At 42.3% G+C, this 17,884-nt stretch overlaps 1 protein-coding gene across 3 annotated transcripts in view; it reads right to left on the minus strand.

The window, feature by feature from the left end:
* Positions 1-1,843: 1,843 nt before the first annotated feature.
* Positions 1,844-17,884, minus strand: part of LOC147603614 (solanesyl-diphosphate synthase 1, mitochondrial-like) — a 93,427-nt gene continuing 77,386 nt past the window's right edge. For 2 of the 3 annotated variants that reach the window (XM_086796474.1, XM_086796475.1), the window contains 4 exons: positions 8,812-8,944; positions 5,704-5,793; positions 5,135-5,233; positions 1,844-2,440 (listed from right to left, as the gene is read on the minus strand). In XM_086796474.1, the coding sequence (XP_086652600.1) occupies positions 2,261-2,440; positions 5,135-5,233; positions 5,704-5,793; positions 8,812-8,944 (502 nt within the window). In that variant the 3' untranslated portion in view covers positions 1,844-2,260. The remainder of the gene's footprint in view (positions 2,441-5,134; positions 5,234-5,703; positions 5,794-8,811; positions 8,945-17,884) is intronic. The other variant, XM_086796476.1, reaches the window with a different exon arrangement.

A 17,884-nucleotide genomic window follows, 5' to 3' on the forward strand; every position in this document is an offset into this window, starting at 1 on the left:
AGGTTTGACCAAGACATTCAGGTGGAAGTCTAGCTACATCAAAACAAGGCAAAAGGAGGAATTAATCACTACAACTCAATCTTATGCATTTAAAGGAAATTTTAAATGGTGTATATCTCGATGGCGTGAGATGCTAAGATCTACTACATGTAAGGTTTCTCGATGTACCTACATTTCTAGTGTGGGATGTCCTATTCCATCAGAGGACACTTAACCTAAGGTGAGGGGACTTGGTTTTAGAAAATCAAATACAAGATAGAGACTTATGATTAATATAGCTTACGGTTTTGACCAAGGATTGGTAGGGATGAAGCATTTATGTTTCAAAATTTTGATAGATTCTATATTCACAACTCTAGTTAATGGTCTCACTCACCTACCCTACCGTTGTAAGACACTTCACCATCCTACTTTTATGTAGTAACCTCTTGTAAGACATCAAAATAGATGGTACGAACTTACTCTGTACTTATGCCAAATGGAAAAATCAATGACTCTGTATATAAGGCTAGACATAGTGGCCATGGACAATTTTAAGTTATTTCCAATCAAGTGCGAACACTAGTAGTAAGGTAATTTTTCCATTGAGTAATATAAATTTATTCCCCTTGCAATAGAATATTCGTGAGCTCTCTTTCCTCTTCTTCCTTTGTCTTCTTTTGAATCTTTACATAGCTCAATGATGTATACATGGATAGGGTTGGTTGTAGGATCTCCCTTTGTGAGCTCTCTTTTCTCTTCTCCCTTTGTGTTCTTTTGAACGCTTAATAATCACACCTGGATAATAGGATCTCTCTCACATAAGCTTCCCCTCTCATTTTATGTCTTGTGAGATTGATCCATAATGTAGAAAGCCTTCTTCTCACCTCCATCAAGTTGGTTCGAGCTCTTCCTCCACACCCATGGATATGGAGCTCTCTGGTAGGACAAATGAAGTGAGGACCCATACAATGGACTAGCACATCCACAATTGCACCAGGGGAAAGTTGCATTTTGTGGCTCTAGGGCATAGCTCCCAATGAGATACGTTTTGCCAAGGCTGGCTATGTAAGCTTTCAACTTGAACATATATGGCCCCAAGCTGTTGCAATATTAAGTTCACCCAATATTACTCGAGAAGGTCACACTGTATAAGACATTTTCAAAGCCTCAGATTTATTTGTAATGTTATTTCCAATCTTGTTTGTAGTAGGTTTTAGGACATTCAATTTAAAAATTTTGGAAGGAAAAACCCTAACTTTTCTTGGCTATTTGCATGGCTTTTAGGCCCAAAAGGCTTGGATTTCATTGCAAGATTGCTTAGCCTTCGTGATTAGGGGTGAGATCCACTTTGAAGACCTTGGCTAGAAAGTCCAATCTTGTGGATTAGAGTGGGAAATTTGTGTCTTTTCTCATTCATGCATTGCATGTATTTGAGCACATCAAATCAACCATTAAGAACTTCATTACTTGCATAGATCCCTATATTAGGATTAGGAATATTAAGACATCCCCAAATAAGTCCAAGAGAACAAGGAAACAAGTAAAATTGAGCCCAAATTTGCACAATGGTTGGCCACATGAGTCTCTAATCATATAAAATTTAGATGTGACATGAGCTTATACAGGGACATGATGTGATCTTGGCTCGAAACCGGATGTGAGCCTAGTGTTAGTCTCTTTGGCTCGAAACTGGATGTGAGCATGTTGGTAAGACATGAAAAAGCTTTTAGAGAATGCTTTTAATCCAAGCAAATAAAACATGATGTCTTGTGGGAAGCACATGGCCATCCTTCAAAACATGTGGCATTGCGATCCTTGCATCTGTTTTACACATTATTGGTTACTTGCAAAATCAAGTACAGGCAAAGACATTTAATTGAGTATCCATAAAATTTGAAAAAGATTATACTAGTATGCATATAGCTTTGCATGGCGGTTTGTATAAGAAAACTTTACATGATGGTGGCCACAGCACATGGCAACATTTTGCTACACCATTGGGGTGCAATGCAACAAGGCCAATGCTTTTTACTCTTCAAAAAGGTGTACTCAATCAATGTACCAGTTGGGTTTCCTCTTGAAAACGAATTCTCAAAGACACCTTTGCTTTCCCTTGGACACGTGAAAATTTTTCGAGGAAACCTTAAAAATTGCAGGCCTGTCAAATGCCTCCAGAGTTCTTTTTGCTTTTTAACTTTAATAACAAAATTAAACCAATGGGATCATAGCACATCTGCACACCCCCAAAACAATAAGAACAATCCTATTCCTCTGGCCTTTATTTTGTCCTTGTTATCACTTGCTGAGTAATTTCCACGAGTGCTTTTCTGCATTTGTTTGCTCGCTCTGATTGAGAGGGTGGAAGGGCATGGATTGCTGCTGCTGCTTGCGCAGCATGGTCGGAAGCTAGTTGGCGGGTCTTCTCTATGCCATCAGTCTTTTTCAATAACTCAACAGCCTGCAAAATATAAAAATGAAGCCACACAAATTGAGATATTAATGAATCTAAAATTACAAGAAGATTATTTGAACTTTAAAATATCAGCCTTGAGTCTTCACTGCTTGCAGATTGTAGCCCTTTGTGGTCCTTGGCTCTTCCAGTTCTAAACTTACTGGAGAAAAGAAAAGAATATGGAATGGTAGAGATCCCACCCTATACTGAGAGATCCAATACAGAATTGAGACTCAATCAAATATAATAAGATGCCTGAAATAATGGTATGAGATATTGTTCAAAAACTCCCTTGTAAATCAGGGCATGGGACATTTTGTTGACAGCTTAAACTCCTCAAAAAAGGCTAACACAAGCAGCCACAACTCTCTCTCTTTATTTTCATGATACGGTTGATGTTGCCTTCATTTTTGAGACATTCATCTAAGAGTCGGACATTCGATATATGAAGGCATGTCAAGCACTTGGTATATTTCTGAGGTACCATCACCGACTTGGACTGGTCTGAGCACAATAGGCACAAGAGTAGTTAGTTCTGAAGGAAGGCTGATTCACCAGATGCGTGAGGGATAAAACTCATGAAATCACAATAAAGGATCCAGGAAGAGCAACTACCACAGCCCTTAATCTCAAAAGTTTATTGTGTCTGTCCTCCTTTGGTCACCAGTTCAGCAAGGTATCCTTCATTCCTTGGGGGATGCTCAACCTGCTCAGTCATTTTGGCTCCTGGCTCTTCTTCTCAAAGCTACCTGCAGAACAGAAGAAGCATCGGTGCACAGCACAGCGAACCGCAGCTGACCTCATTGCCACCATTGACTCAGCCATCCCTAGAGAGTGGTTGACTTGATTGATCCTCCTCTCCCACGTAATTTGCTCTCCCTGCAACATCCCTCTCAGTCTACTCAATAGGACACAGTTGCCTGATTCTCTCTAGATCCCTGCAATGAGTTGGGGTTGTTAGCTTCCATGGCTGCATGTAACATGCAGTGGAAGTATTCGTATTCAAGGATCCTATCACACAAGTCTCACACTGCCTTCTGTATCCTAAGTTTTGTGAGATTAGCAATCCACTTTTATGACTTCGAACTTTAAGAGATTTAGAGAGAGAGATAGAAACTGTACACCAGATTGGGTCCCGAATTACCCACTGAAGGGCCCCCTATCCCCTTACCGGAATAGTATTTGCTTTTATAACTTTGAAGAGAATGACTTTGGACTGACAATAAGCCAAACGCAAGATCTCGGAGGACCAAGAGTCAAGCTGAATTGTACACCACTGTAGAAACACCAATAACGACCGATCTATACTGATGGAAGGATCCTTGGAGGTCTGCCGCTTGGTGGTTTGACATTCTTTTGGGCCTTGCCTTACATCCTTTGTGGTGAAGAAAGAAGGGATTGATTCAACAAATGCTCCAAACTTAGGCATGGTCCCTGTACCCTCATCTCGATACAGTTGTTTGCAATGGTTATACATATCCTGCAAGGTAAAGTCTCCCAACTCCTTGTGCTTCTAGCCTTTCATGCATAGCCAGAATTTCCCACTCTCTTTTGCCTTTTCCTATGTCATTATGATTTGCGAGTGCGCCTCTTGTTATCTCTTCTTGATAGTATATGATAGTATACAGTGCTCTACAAGCAGCCCAAAGTGCATCCATATTCAAAATGAAGTCTACGTGCATCATCTTCTCTTGTGCCCTGCTCTGAGCATCAATATCATAGGGGAATAAAATATTCCTATCTTTGGAATGAAAAACAAATCATACTTTCCAAATCCCCCCAAAACAGGTAAGTGACAAGAGAAGCAGGGGAGAAAACAGAGAGACTAAGGGACAAAGGAGACGACTCAAAAGTGTGCAGGAAAAGAAAATTCTTATGGGTTTGCCATCATGCTGGGTTGCTGGTCAACAGCTTTGAGAAAGCCTTTCTTGTGCCCTCTTGCTTGACAACCTGAGCTGTGATACAGGTGAGTTGTACCATAGTTTACAATAAGTCTTTGGAGATCACAATCAAGCCATGTGATTGAACGCATATATTTATTTTGGGGCAAGGGATTCGGTAAGCAGGCAGATGCCAGTACAGAGGCACCAAATCCCTTGTCTTACGTCATCCAAGTACCAAATCATTGGCACAACAATCCAGAAAACGCTGAGGTGGCCACTGTTTATTGGCAAAATATACTGAATTTCCTAGGTCTCTCTCCCTGCACTTCTTCTCCCCCCCCATGTTATTCTTTACTGGCACTCCTGGTACAAAGACATTCTATGATGCTACGGTTGGAAGAGCGCACACCTGAAAATGCTTGGGAACAGGTTGAGGGGTGGAACTGCTTGATTGGGTTTGCTCCCTAGTGGTCAATAGTTTTTTTTGAAAGAAACTTCTGGTGACCTTAAACTGCCCCCCTTACCCTAAGCAAAATTGCAGAAGACCTCTTACTAATCGAGGAAGTGATTCTGACGCACAACAGCATGAAAACTATGGGGAGGCTTTAGTACAAAAAGCCAGTGGCAGTAGTAACAAGAAGAAAGCTTATAATTTTACAAATAATGCGAAGAAAGCTTATAATTTCACAAATAATGCGAAGAAAGCTTGAACTCTTACAAACGACAACCAAGAAGGTGAAGAAAGCTTAGAATCTTGCGATGACAAATGCATGACAAACAGACGATCAAAAAGGTGAAGAGGCACTTAGAATCTTACAAGGTCAACATCCCCAAGATTCTTGAACTTGCGACCAATTAAATCATGTATTTGTGGTTGCTGCTCCAAGGCAAACAGCAAAGGAGCTGTGACAATGCCCTGCCAGAAAATCCAAAATTACCCTTTTGGTATAGAGCTTTAGGTTTGTTTGTGGACCAAGGTGTCATTAATTGATCAAATTATACATACATACATACATACATACATACATATATATATATATATATATATATATATATTACATATATATATATATTATATTATATTATATTATATTATATATTATACATATTATATTATATTATATATTATATATATTATATATACATATATATATATTATATTATATATATATATGTATGTATGTATGTATAACTGCACATGCACCCGCAGTCAATCTTTGCCTTACAAAACAAAGATTGTCTGGCTGCCATGTGGAGTTTAAAGAATATTCTTTGCCTTACAGATCAAAGATTGTCTGGTTGCCATGTGGAGTTTAAAGAATATTCATTGGATTTTGTGAACTCTTGCTCTCTACTAGAGTGTTTGTTAAACTGAATCAAATGTACCTGTCGAATATCAGAGAGAGCTCCTTTGCCAAGTGATGCTGTTGTTCCTGTGAAGTCAAGCATGTCATCAACCAGCTGAAAAGCCATGCCCTGCAAAACAAAAAAAAGGGGTTTTAAATCATCTAGCTATCTCTCATGTGCCTGTGAGATAACGACTCATCTATGACTCACTATATGTGTTTCCTTCGTTTGTTCTACAGCTATGACAGCACTGCTGAATAGACAGTTATCCATAGTGGTGGCTGCTTTTAGTACTAGTTTCCTTGTGAACATGGCCTCCGAGGTCGGTAGTAATCACTGTAGCATCCTCAATTTTATCTTGTTATGATCCGAAGTAGATTCAACGTCGTGATGGGAGTCATACAGGAAGGGGCCAAAAACACTTTCTTCCAAACAACGCTGGCTTGAAATCTGAAAGCCGCTGTAAGAAGGTACTTATGCTTGAAAGTGGTTGGTGTGTACTGCAATAGTCGTATTGTGGAGTAGTTAAATCACCAAGGATGGAAGACACAAAGAAAGGATCTTAGAGTTAGAGATCCAAACCCCAAATTAAAAGGAAACTGTCCTAGCCAACGTGCTGTATAAGGACTTCTGCATCTTGCTACTACTAAGTGTCTCTCAGGCTCATACTAGATCCATCTATTACAACTTCACGTACAAAGCTAGCTCCTAAACTCTTTTGCCTTTGTATTACTGTTGGGTTATGATGCATCAACCCTTTTGTTGACAACAGGATCAACCTCTTAAGCCAATCATTGGTTCAAGCCCTTCAACAAAGGCCTTTGGATCTACTTTCAGGCCAAACTAATCAGGTTCACCCTTCTATAACTGGATGGCTATCTTTAACTGTTGTTGGCAGGAGCTGCCACTGATTCTCCACCTCCTGTACAATAGTTCTGTTCTCATCCTTACGCTTTTGAAATATTGTGGAGGCAGAAACCTTTGGTACAGGTCTTCAGCAAAGAGCTCCCAGTTCTCACTGATGTGAGTCAACTCAAATTACCTCCACCAGATGACCTTTTCATGGGTAAGGTTGAGGCCCCTTAAATATTGTTTTATGTTTTGATGACCTCAGAAAGCTATTCAAGTTGGTTACGTGTAACAAGCCATGCCCTCCAGTTTCCTTTGCCCAGATGCCGGTTCCTGAGGATCTTGATCAGGCGATTCCCCCCCATCCCCTCTTTTCCACTCAGCAACCCTCTCCCTCACCTTGGGACACCATGATATATATATATATCTTATCTATTTTTATCTATTTGTATGAGTGCCCCCCCTCCCCCCATTGGAACGTCATGGCCTGGCCGTCTACATACCACATGCATAGTGCCATGGATAATGAGATCATACATAAATAATGGAAGCCTAGGGACATTATCATTCCTCCTCCATCAATTTTCGTGGCTTGGAAGGGAATAGAGTGGTGGAGGTTAACCGCGTAGTGGCGTGAACACTACTGGGATGGGTGACCTCCCAGGAAGTGGCCTCCAATTTCCATCATGGTATTAGAGGTAGGGAAGGCATGTTGGGGTGATATTAGCGGAGATGGTAGACTTGCCGATTCCTCTCGGTGGAGCTGAACGAAGGCCGAATGTGTGTACAACTAAGAAGGCTGTGTCATGCTCGTATGCCTGGAGTAATCACTCGCAGGATGGGCATATGTTGGAATAGTCGGGAGACATCTCTGAAAGGGTAGGCATACCTCTAAGCCAAGTGTTATTAGAACCTCTAAGTGCCCTAAGTCCTGAGGGTGTTGGAAGGTCATGGCCTGGCCATCTACCACATGAATAGTGCTAGGGATAATGAGATCATACATAAATAACAAAAGACTAGGTCCATTATCATCCCTCCAATTTTTGTGGCTTGAAAGGGAATAGAGTGGTGAAGGTTAAGCGTGCAGTGGCGTCAACACTACTGGGATGGGTGACCTCCCGGGAAGTGGCCCCAATTTCCAACACACCCCACCCCCATCCCTTTCCACTCATAGCAACCCTCTCCCTCATCCCTTTCCACTCATAGCAACCCTCTCCCTCACCTTGGGACACCATGACATATAGCAACAAGAACCTTGTGCGTGCAGAGAAAGAAAGAAAGTTACATTAAATGTCTTCAAAAGTCCCAATGGATCTATGAGACCAAAAGTGATACAGTAGTGTCCAATATAATCTCATTATGGTAAAAAAAGAAAACAAAGAGTAGAGCTATGAGTTGGGAAGGTCAAATCCGAGCCATATGATACAAAATGCGACCATCATCATCGTACAGCCTATGGAGCTAACCCCCAGCTGGTAGGAGGAGGGGGCCATCAAGGATATCAAGCATGGGGGTAGCCTGTACAAGGCTCTGCAGGCGTGAGAAGGTAGCTTTGGCTGTCTCTATGACTATCCTACTGCAAAATAGAGTCAGTTCCTACTCCCCACCTAGCTTTGGCTGGTTGATTTTTAACTAGTGTTTGATTTTTAACTAATAGAAGGATCTTTATCCCAGAAAAAAAAAACAAGGTGGTGGTTACTTAAAACAAATTAAACCATTGAAAGAGAAGAATCCAGAAACACAACGCTGCAGTACAGCATGCTATGCAAATAGACTACACTACATGTGGGACAGGGCTGGTCTTCCCTTACAGATCCATGAGCACAAAAGCCAATGCCTAGTGTACATCAACGGCCTAGCTAGAAGACATGAGTTGAGCTCAGGAGCCAATGGCACAATACTCAAACATACAAGGGATAGACTGCCTGTACAGCATGGGAGCCCTTTTCAGGCTTTGCTAACGTGGTCTTGAATGCTCATGGATTTGGGGTTAATATTTCGGCAATTCCAGAAAAACCATTGACTCCCACTTACCTTGCAAACCACAAGCGTGGCTCAAAGGTTCAAAATTCAACATTTCATCCTTTAGCTCTTAAAATTTGAGTACTTCAGCATATCACACTTGCACCCTCCAGACATGAGATAATCGAATATTTATGTCTTCTACAGGAAAAGAAAAATATGTTCTTAAATGCATGTTTCATATTTAAAAAAACGCGAAGGACCTTACTAGAAATTTTGAAAAAGAAAAAGGAAGATGCATGCATACTAAAAATTGTAAAAGAAAATTGTTGTTACCAAATGTCGCCCATAGTCATAGGCGAACGTTGCGACTGCTCCAGACTGACCAGCAAGAAGTGCAATTGCTTTGCAGCTATTAGCCATGAGTGAAGCTGTTTTGTAAAATGTCTTCTCCAAGTAGTACTCCATGCTGTCATTCACCTCCAGCATTGGTTATTGTCACTTTCTAATTTATAACCTTATCATGAGATCTCAGGAAGAAAAAAACATGATGAAATTTCCTACTGTAGTAACAAGGTCATGTATGATGCATCCAGATTCTCATTTTTACTATTTTTTGAAGCGTTGTGCCTGCAAGTGTGCAGTAGGAGGAAAGAAGAGGGGAATTCTCGCTTATGCATGGAACAAAAGAAACACAGCTGTGTAATTTTCTAGGACTTTGGGAAAGTTTTATATAAGGCAATACAAAAGGGAAAGATGTGTAAAGTTCCATATTGCTCTAGGCGTTACTATTTCCTCCTTAACATGATTATAAATTCTTGAATAAAAAATTGATGCAGAAACTCTGAAAGAGTTACCCACTAAGCCAAAGCTTGATCATAGACGTTGCACTAGGGCCCAAGTCCCCCCCAAAACAACCATGGGATTTCATTGATATTGCCATAGATGAGTACAAGGCTGGATGGGTACTGCCCATATCCTTTGTCTTGCAAGAGGGACCTTTGAATAGGTTTCCCCCTTGCTAGATTAAAGCAGCTAATCTAGCTTGAGTTACAAAAAGAAACTTCCCTTCCTCGAAGTGAGTGTTTTGCATCAGGGTATAATAGAAAGTTCTACTTAGTTTACAAAAAGTAATTTTCCTCTCATTAAAAGAACTCCGCATGAGGACTTATGGACTCTCCTAGGGCATTCAATTGACACAGTCCTTAATCTTTGATTTTACTTAATTGCCAATCTTAATTAGGAAGGAAGACCCAATTGCCAATAGGTGCGTAGTCCATGGTGCGGGCTTGTGACTTGGGGAGGGGAGTTCCCGAGTTCAAATCCACGCAAGCCCCCCTTAGCATTGTGGCTGCTTTGTGACCACATGTTTGTTGGGTTTTACGCTGTGTATGCACCCAGAGGAGTGCTAGTGATCATGAGTAGATTACTGGGGCACTTTTTACTTCAGGTAGTGGAGGTTTTTTCCCCCAGTTTAGCCTAGTTTCACTTATATTCAGTTTATAGGTGTTTTGGTCCACCCGGCACATTTATGGCCGGACATGTGAACACATATCTTTAGGGTCACTATTATGTGGCTACTGTACTTCACTTTTCATCAAGCATAATACTAAAGTCGTGTTCTCCCTCTCTGTTGCTCTCCACGCTTGTTTGCAGCATCTCCAAACCCTAACCCTAACACCTTCATTGCCTTCATTTGGTATCAGAGCATTGAAGGCTTGCCTTGCCCTGCCCATACAATTCCGTACATTATTGCTGCTGCCCGTACACCTGTGCGCCGCCTGCAGTAATCGTACAGCTGCTCGCCTGCAGCAGCTGCCGTACCTGTTCGTCGCTGTCAGCACCCGTACCTGCTCCGTACAGTCAGCGCCGCCTTCAGCTTCTGTTCCTGTCAGCGCACGTGTACCAGCTTCGAACGACTGCGCCTGTACCTGCTATGTACGTCTGTACCTGACAGCGCCGCTGTACTGCAGCCTCCGTGCCTGTAAGCGCCAACTGTCAACTGCCTGCACCAACTGTACAAGACAGCGCCGACTGTACCTGAATACAGTCGACACAGCTCTAGTCGACTTCTTTATACCCGTACTGTACCCGACCTGCAGAGTACCTGTTCGCACTGTTCAGTACAGTGCTCCGTCAGAATACATCCACTGTACTTCAACTGTACCTGCAGTCTGCTCCATACAGTAAACTGTACCTACACAGTACAACAGTCATTCGCATTGAAGTCAATTTGTACCTGCTAACATCACACTGTGGTAAGCATTACAAGTTTTGAATATTGGGCATTTTTATTTTCTCTGTGAAAATCTACAGGCAAATACAGGCAGACTTTCTAGCAAAGAACTCTACAGGTTTTTTGCACAGTTTGGGTGCAGTAAATTTGGGCATTTTTGGGGCATTTTGGCATTGTGTACGCCTTTTGCTGCTCTACTCAGTCATTGGTGCATTGAGCTGCACATTCAGAGGATTGAGAGTGCAGGCATATTTGGGTGAACTGTATTCAGTGGAGTACAGTTATTTTCAGGGTTTTTGCTATTGGGTTTTTTGATACACAGGTACAACATTGTGCGTAAACATAATGGCAAATCAACAGCAAAGTGATGTATTCACGTATTTGTCTAAGGAAGACAAATTGGACGGCACGAACTACTCCTTGTGGAGTTTTATGCTGAAAAATGTGCTTGTGGCAAAAGGTCTTTGGGATTTTGTTAGTGGTGATGAACCACGTCCAGGTCCATTGGCTCCAGAGACTCCTCCCCAAGGGGGTGCTCGTGGACGAGGACAACAGGTACAGGCTCCAGTGCAGCCATTGCCTGTTCAAAGAACAAATGCTCAAAAGACATGGGATGCCAGGGATGCACAAGCTTTGTCACTCATTGCATTGTCAGTACAGAGGTCCATTATACCTCATATTCGTTCAGCTGGCTCTTCACAGAATGCATGGGTGACTTTGGAGCAGATGTATGCTGCTCGTAATGAGGCTAGGATCTCATTTTTGAAAAGAGAGCTGGAAAATCAGAAAATGAATGAAGGAGATGATATGTCTAGCCACTTAAACAAGCTGCAGGATTTGAGAGAGCAACTCATCAATGTGGATGAGATCATTCCTGAGAGACAGCTTGTGTCCACTATCTTGCACTCTTTGCCAAGATCTTACTTGGCTTTTCATACCTCTTTGAACCTCAGCATGAGGAATGCTGTTGAACCCCTCAAGTATCAGGAACTTGTTGCTCTCTTACTACAAGAGGAGCAAATGAGGAAGAATATGAATATGAACACAAATGCTGAACAAGCATTTACTACAGGTCAAAAGGGGAAAGGAAAAACTCAGCCAAAGAGTTCAAATCAAAATTCAGGTGATGGTGGTTCTTCACAGGATACCAAGAAAGGTGATGGACAGCCCAAGAAGAAGGGCAAATGTCATTACTGTAAGAAGCCAGGTCACTACATCACGGAATGTAGGAAGAGAATTGCCAAAGAGAAGGCAAAGGAAGCTGGGATGTCTGTTAATGATGCTTCTAAAGCTCCTCCAGAGACTGCTTCTTTTGTTGAGGACAGGGATTACTGTTTTTATACATGCAGCTATGATGCCTCTTGGTCTTCACAGGCACTCAGTTTGACAGAGCATGCATGTACTTGATATTTTGATAGTGGTGCCTCAAAGCATATCACATCTCACAGGGATTTGTTTAGTCATGTTGGCCCTGCCCCTGTTGGCAAAACTGTTCAGTGTGCCAACAATGCTTCATATCCAGTTCGTGGCATTGGGGAGATTCAGCTCACACCCATTGATGGCTCCATTCTCCGCCTTACAGATGCCTTATATATACCAGGGATAAAGAAGAATTTGTTGTCCATTTCTTCTTTAGCACATTGTGGTATGCAAGTCCACTTTGATGATGATAAATGCATGGTTAGAGAGAAAGCTAATGCCTTGACCTTGATTCTTACTGGTACATTATGTCATGGACTTTATCAGTTGGATGCATTTCAGCCAGTGGATCAGTCTGCTTATAATGCATTCACTCTTACTCCAGCTATGGTTGATGCGGAGTTATGGCATGCTCGCATGGGGCATGTAAATTTTGGTAGTCTTATGCTTATGCAGCGACATAACATGTTTACAGATCTACCTCTCATGGAGAAGCCTCCAGATCACATTTGTGAAGGATGTATTTTGGGAAAAATGCATAGGTTTTCCTTCCCACGTGATCAGGCTCTTAGAGCAACTGCAAAGTTGCAGCTCATACACAGTGATCTTTGTGGTCCCATGCAGACGAAGTCATTAGGTGGTTGCTTCTATTTTGCAACATTTATTGATGACTTCTCTCGTATATGCTGGGTCTATCCTTTGACACAGAAATCACAGGTATATGATGCATTTTTTGGCCTTTGTAGCACTTGCTGCGACAGAGTCAGGATGCAAGGTCAAGACTCTCCGTTCTGACCGAGGGGGGGAATATATGTCACATATGCTGAATTCCTTTCTTGGGAGTAGAGGTATAAAACATATGCTGAATTCCTTTCTTGGGAATATATGTCACATATGCTGAATTCCTTTCTTGGGAGTAGAGGTATAAAACATCAGTATACTACTCCTTACACTCCACAGTAGAATGGGGATGCAGAAAGGAAGAATCGGTCACTCATGGAGATGGCCAGATGTTTGCTAAAGGCAAAAAGGCTACCACATATCTTTTGGGTGGAAGCTGTCATGTGTGCTTGTCATATTTTGAATCGATGTCCCACAAAGGTATTGGTTTCTATTACTCCTTTTGAGGCTTGGCATGGCCACAAGCCTTCTGTATCGCATTTTCGTATCTTTGGGTGTCTTGCATATGCACACATACCCAAAGAGTTGAGGAGGAAGCTGGATGATAAAGCCACAAAATGCATTTTTGTTGGGTATAGCCGTGAGAGCAAGGGCTACAGGTTATATGACCCACTATCCAGGAAGATATTCACTAGTCGGGATGTGATTTTTGATGAAAAATCAAAAATATCCATGGCTGGTTATGAGGTAAATCAGGCTGAAAATGATGTGTTTCAAGGTCTACTACCTATGGAGTTTCATTCCACAGTTGGTGATCCAACTCATGAGGGTACAGGACAGCCAGCAAAAGATGTAGGTGGTGCAGAAATTCAGCAGCAAAATGAGCCAGAAGCTCAACCAAACATGGGGCAGCAGGCACCACAGGTCAGACATATACCTAGATGGTATTTGAGGACATTACAGGACAGCCATTTAGAGGGTCCTCTTGCTGGTCGTACTCGTAGGGAGACAAGGACCAATGAGCATGCACACATCATGGATTTGAATCTGGTTATGGCAGCCAGTTTACAGGATGATGATGAGCCTGATTCATTTGTGGATGCACGAGATAATGTGCATTGGAACAAAGCCATGCAGGATGAGCTTGATTCTATTAAAAGGAATCAAACATGGGATTTGGTTGATCTGCCCAAAGGCAAGAAAGCAATTGGTACTAAATGGGTCTATAAGTTGAAAAGACATGCAGATGGATCCATTGACAGGTACAAAGCCCGTCTAGTTGCAAAGGGCTATGCACAGAAGAAGGGCATTGATTATGAGGAGACATTTGCTCCTACATCCCGTATGTCGACACTTAGGTGTGTCATTGCATTGGCTGCACATTTTGGTTGGGTTGTTCACCAGTTGGACATAAAGACTGCATTCCTACATGGGGACCTCGAGGAGGAAGTTTATGTATTTCAGCCCATGGGTTTTGCAGAACATGGTCATGAGGGGAAAGTATGCAGGCTGAAAAAGGCTTTGTATGGTTTGAAACAAGCTCCACGAGCTTGGTATGCAAAAATAGATGCTTTTCTACTCACTCAGGGATTTATGAACAGTCCATCAGAAGCCACTCTGTATGTAAAGAAAGAAGAGACAGATCTGCTGGTCATCAGTCTTTATGTGGATGATCTCTTGCTCATGGGATCAAATGATGACAAAATTGCAGCTTTTAAAGAGATACTGCAACAGACATTTGACATGTCTGACTTGGGGCTTGTACATTACTATTTGGGCATACAGTTTGTGCAGGATAACAGAGGCATTGGGTTGTTGCAATCACGGTATGTTGCTAAACTTCTGGAGAAGTTTAAATTTCAGGATTGCAAACCTATTAGTACTCCTATGGAGCCTGGGATGAAACTGTCACTATAAGATGACAGTATTTCCTTTGATGTCACTACATATGCTCAAGCTGTTGGGTGCCTCATTTACTTGTGTAATACAAGGCCAGATATTCAGTATGCAGTCTCTCAGTTGAGCAGATTTATGCACAGCCCGCGGTTCACATTGGCAAGCTGTGAAGCGTGTGTTCCGTTATTTGCAGGGTACCTTGTCTCTTGGATTGCTTTATCCTGAGGGGGGTGACATGCAGTTATACGCTTACAGTGATTCAGATTGGGCTGGTGATTTTGATACCAGACATTCCACGAGTGGAAATTGTTTCTTTCTTGGCTCTTCATGCATTTCTTGGCTCAGCAAGAAACAGACCACAGTGGCCACTTTGTCTTGTGAGGCAGAGTACAGAGCAGCCTACACTACTACTGTTGAGTGTGTTTGGCTGCGTCGTCTCATGACTGATATGGATATTTCAGTGGAGGAGCCTACACCTATCTATACTGATAGTCAGAGTGCCATTGCTGTCGCCAAGAATCCTGTGTTTCATGCTCGCACGAAACACATTGAGATTCACTATCATTTTGTTCGGGAGAGACTCCAGGCAGGAGATATCAGTCTGATCTACTGTCCTACAGATCAGAATGTGGCAGACATCTTCACCAAGGCATTACCACGTCCGAAATTTGAAGCATTCCGCAGTGCTTTGAATTTGTTTCCTTTTGGTGGATGATGTACAGTGATCACATATCACTCCAGGGGGGTTTGTTGGGTTTTACGCTGTGTATGCACCCAGAGGAGTGCTAGTGATCATCAGTAGATTACTGGGGCACTTTTTACTTCAATTAGTGGAGGTTTTTTTCCCCAGTTTAGCCTAGTTTCACTTATATTCAGTTTATAGGTGTTTTGGTCCACTCGGAACATTTTATGGCCGGACATGTGAACACATATCTTTAGGGTCACTATTATGTGGCTATTGTACTTCACTTTTCATCAAGCATAATGCTAAAGTCGTGTTCCCCCTCTCTGTTGCTCTCCACGCTTGTTTGCAGCATCTCCAAACCCTAACCCTAACACCTTCATTGCTGCAACCTTGCGACTGTAGAAGGATCTACTCATGGAAAAACAAAAAGGAACGAAGACCATATTCTTTAGCAACACGATAGTCCTCTCCTTTTAAAAGCCCACTGCTGCATCCCAAGCTTGGGATGCAACATCCGCCCAACTGAATGGCAAGGAGAAGGAAAAGGTGTCCCCAGCTGTAATTTAATTGAGAAATTTTCTTCCATGGAAATTTGGTACAAAGATGGGGATTTTTTCAGATAACTTGTTTTACGTGATTTATGTGGTGCCCACCTGCTGCATGGGAAATGAAGTTTGAATTGTGCACATGAACTGTTTTTAGGGCCTAGACATTGCCTAGATGCGAAATGTCCATGTTTTTCCGGGATGCTTGAAAAATCCCAAGAGTTGTTGCATGCACAGAAGCCTTGTTGTATTGATCCACAGCCCTAAGCCTGATTAAAACAAAGAGAGAAGAAGAGAGATAGTGTGGTGTCAGGTTTTCTTGTATATTTATATGGTACAAAAAGGTGACTTTATGTCTGTATATGGTTAAGCCCTTGGTCAGTCCCAAAGGGGTCTAGCCCCATACATATGCTTCTACTGACTTCTATGATGAATGACTCGATGAATGAACTTGCTTAATTGCTGAATGGGGACTTTAATGCTTATACATATGTGCTGAGGTACAGGTCAGCCAGCAGATGCTACTGTCAGTCTGTTGTGGACAAGAATATTCCTTCTTATGTTGCATAAAATGCTGCACTTTCTTTACTAGTTTGCCCATACTTTGTTGGCCACTGCCTATGTGACCTTGCCGCCTGTGCATGGACACCTGCCGGCTGCCGACAGCAATCTGCCGGCTGCTGACAACAATTTGCCGGCTACCGACAGGGTCCCATGCCCTCCCATGGTGATGATGGTGATGCTGATGATGATGATGGGACTGACACTGATGCTGATGCTACTTCAGATGATACTGATGCTGACACTGATGGTAATGAAGATGATGATGCTACTCATGTCCTACATGCTGTCTAACTGATGGATTAATCAAGGATTAGGCTGTTCATGCTAGAGAGTAGCCATGGCACGGGTGTGCACGTGACATCCCATCCTGCTAAAATTGATGACAGTGTGGGCACTCTATCATTCTTCCTCCTTGGACTTCTAGCTTTGACCTGCTACTTTTGACTCTGACTCATAGTCACCAAAAAATGCGTTTTGGTCTGGCGAAACTTGCAAAACGTTTTGTGACAAAACGTTTCTACAAAACCTTCAAAACCTTGGACAAAAAAATTTCTTCACTTTTAAAAAAATCAAATTTTTTTCGTTTTCTCTCCCCCAAAAAACGCGTGCGACCATCGACTGTCCCTGATTTGCTTGTTGCAAGTTTCTGTCACCGCCTCACCTTTGCGCAAGTCTCCACGCTGCTGTGCCCAGGCCCCACATCTGCCCATGCTGGCGACCCCAACGCCCCACATCTGTGCCTTGTGTCCCTTGTTACCCCCTGTGCCCTCTAAGCAGTGAGCACTTGCCATTGCTGCCCCCTCTTCTCCTCTTTGCCCTCCTTACCTTGATCTTCTCTTTCCTCTCTCTTCCCTCTACTATGTATATATAAATTAAAATTTCATATATATATTTCTAAAACCTATGGTTTTGTAGGTGACGGACAAAACCTTTCGAAAAAAAACCTTCAAAACTCAGAAACGTTTCTGGTGACTATGCTTTGACTTTGACTTTAATATTTTTGTTTGAACACCTTCCACTTTTGATCTCCACTTCCAAGTCTTGTTCAAGAACTGAGCATCTGTTCCACTGTTGTCTCCATGCTTGCTATCCCTTACCCTTAACACAACAGAGGTAACCTGCTGGAATTGATCATGCCTGTTGTTGCTAGGCCTTTGGAACTTATCTGAGAGCTTAATGATGTACTGGTTCTGCGTACATACCCTCAAGGAATGCTTCCTCTAGCTTTGTCTATTGCAAACGACTCCATCTGTATTCTTCTACTGGACTTGTGCACGTTCCTTGGAACTATGCTTAGTGGCTGAGCCTGAATGCTTTGATACCAATGTTGCATGCGCGGAAGCCTTGCTGTACTGATCCACAGCACTAAGCCTGATTAAGAACAAGAGATAGAGATAGTTGGTATCAGGTTTTCTTGCATTTATATGGTACAAAAAGGTGACT

The sequence above is a fragment of the Cibotium barometz genome, chromosome 63 (assembly GCF_041138505.1).
Source record: "Cibotium barometz isolate CiBa-2024 chromosome 63, ASM4113850v1, whole genome shotgun sequence".
In the NCBI taxonomy this organism is placed as follows: domain Eukaryota; kingdom Viridiplantae; phylum Streptophyta; class Polypodiopsida; order Cyatheales; family Cibotiaceae; genus Cibotium; species Cibotium barometz.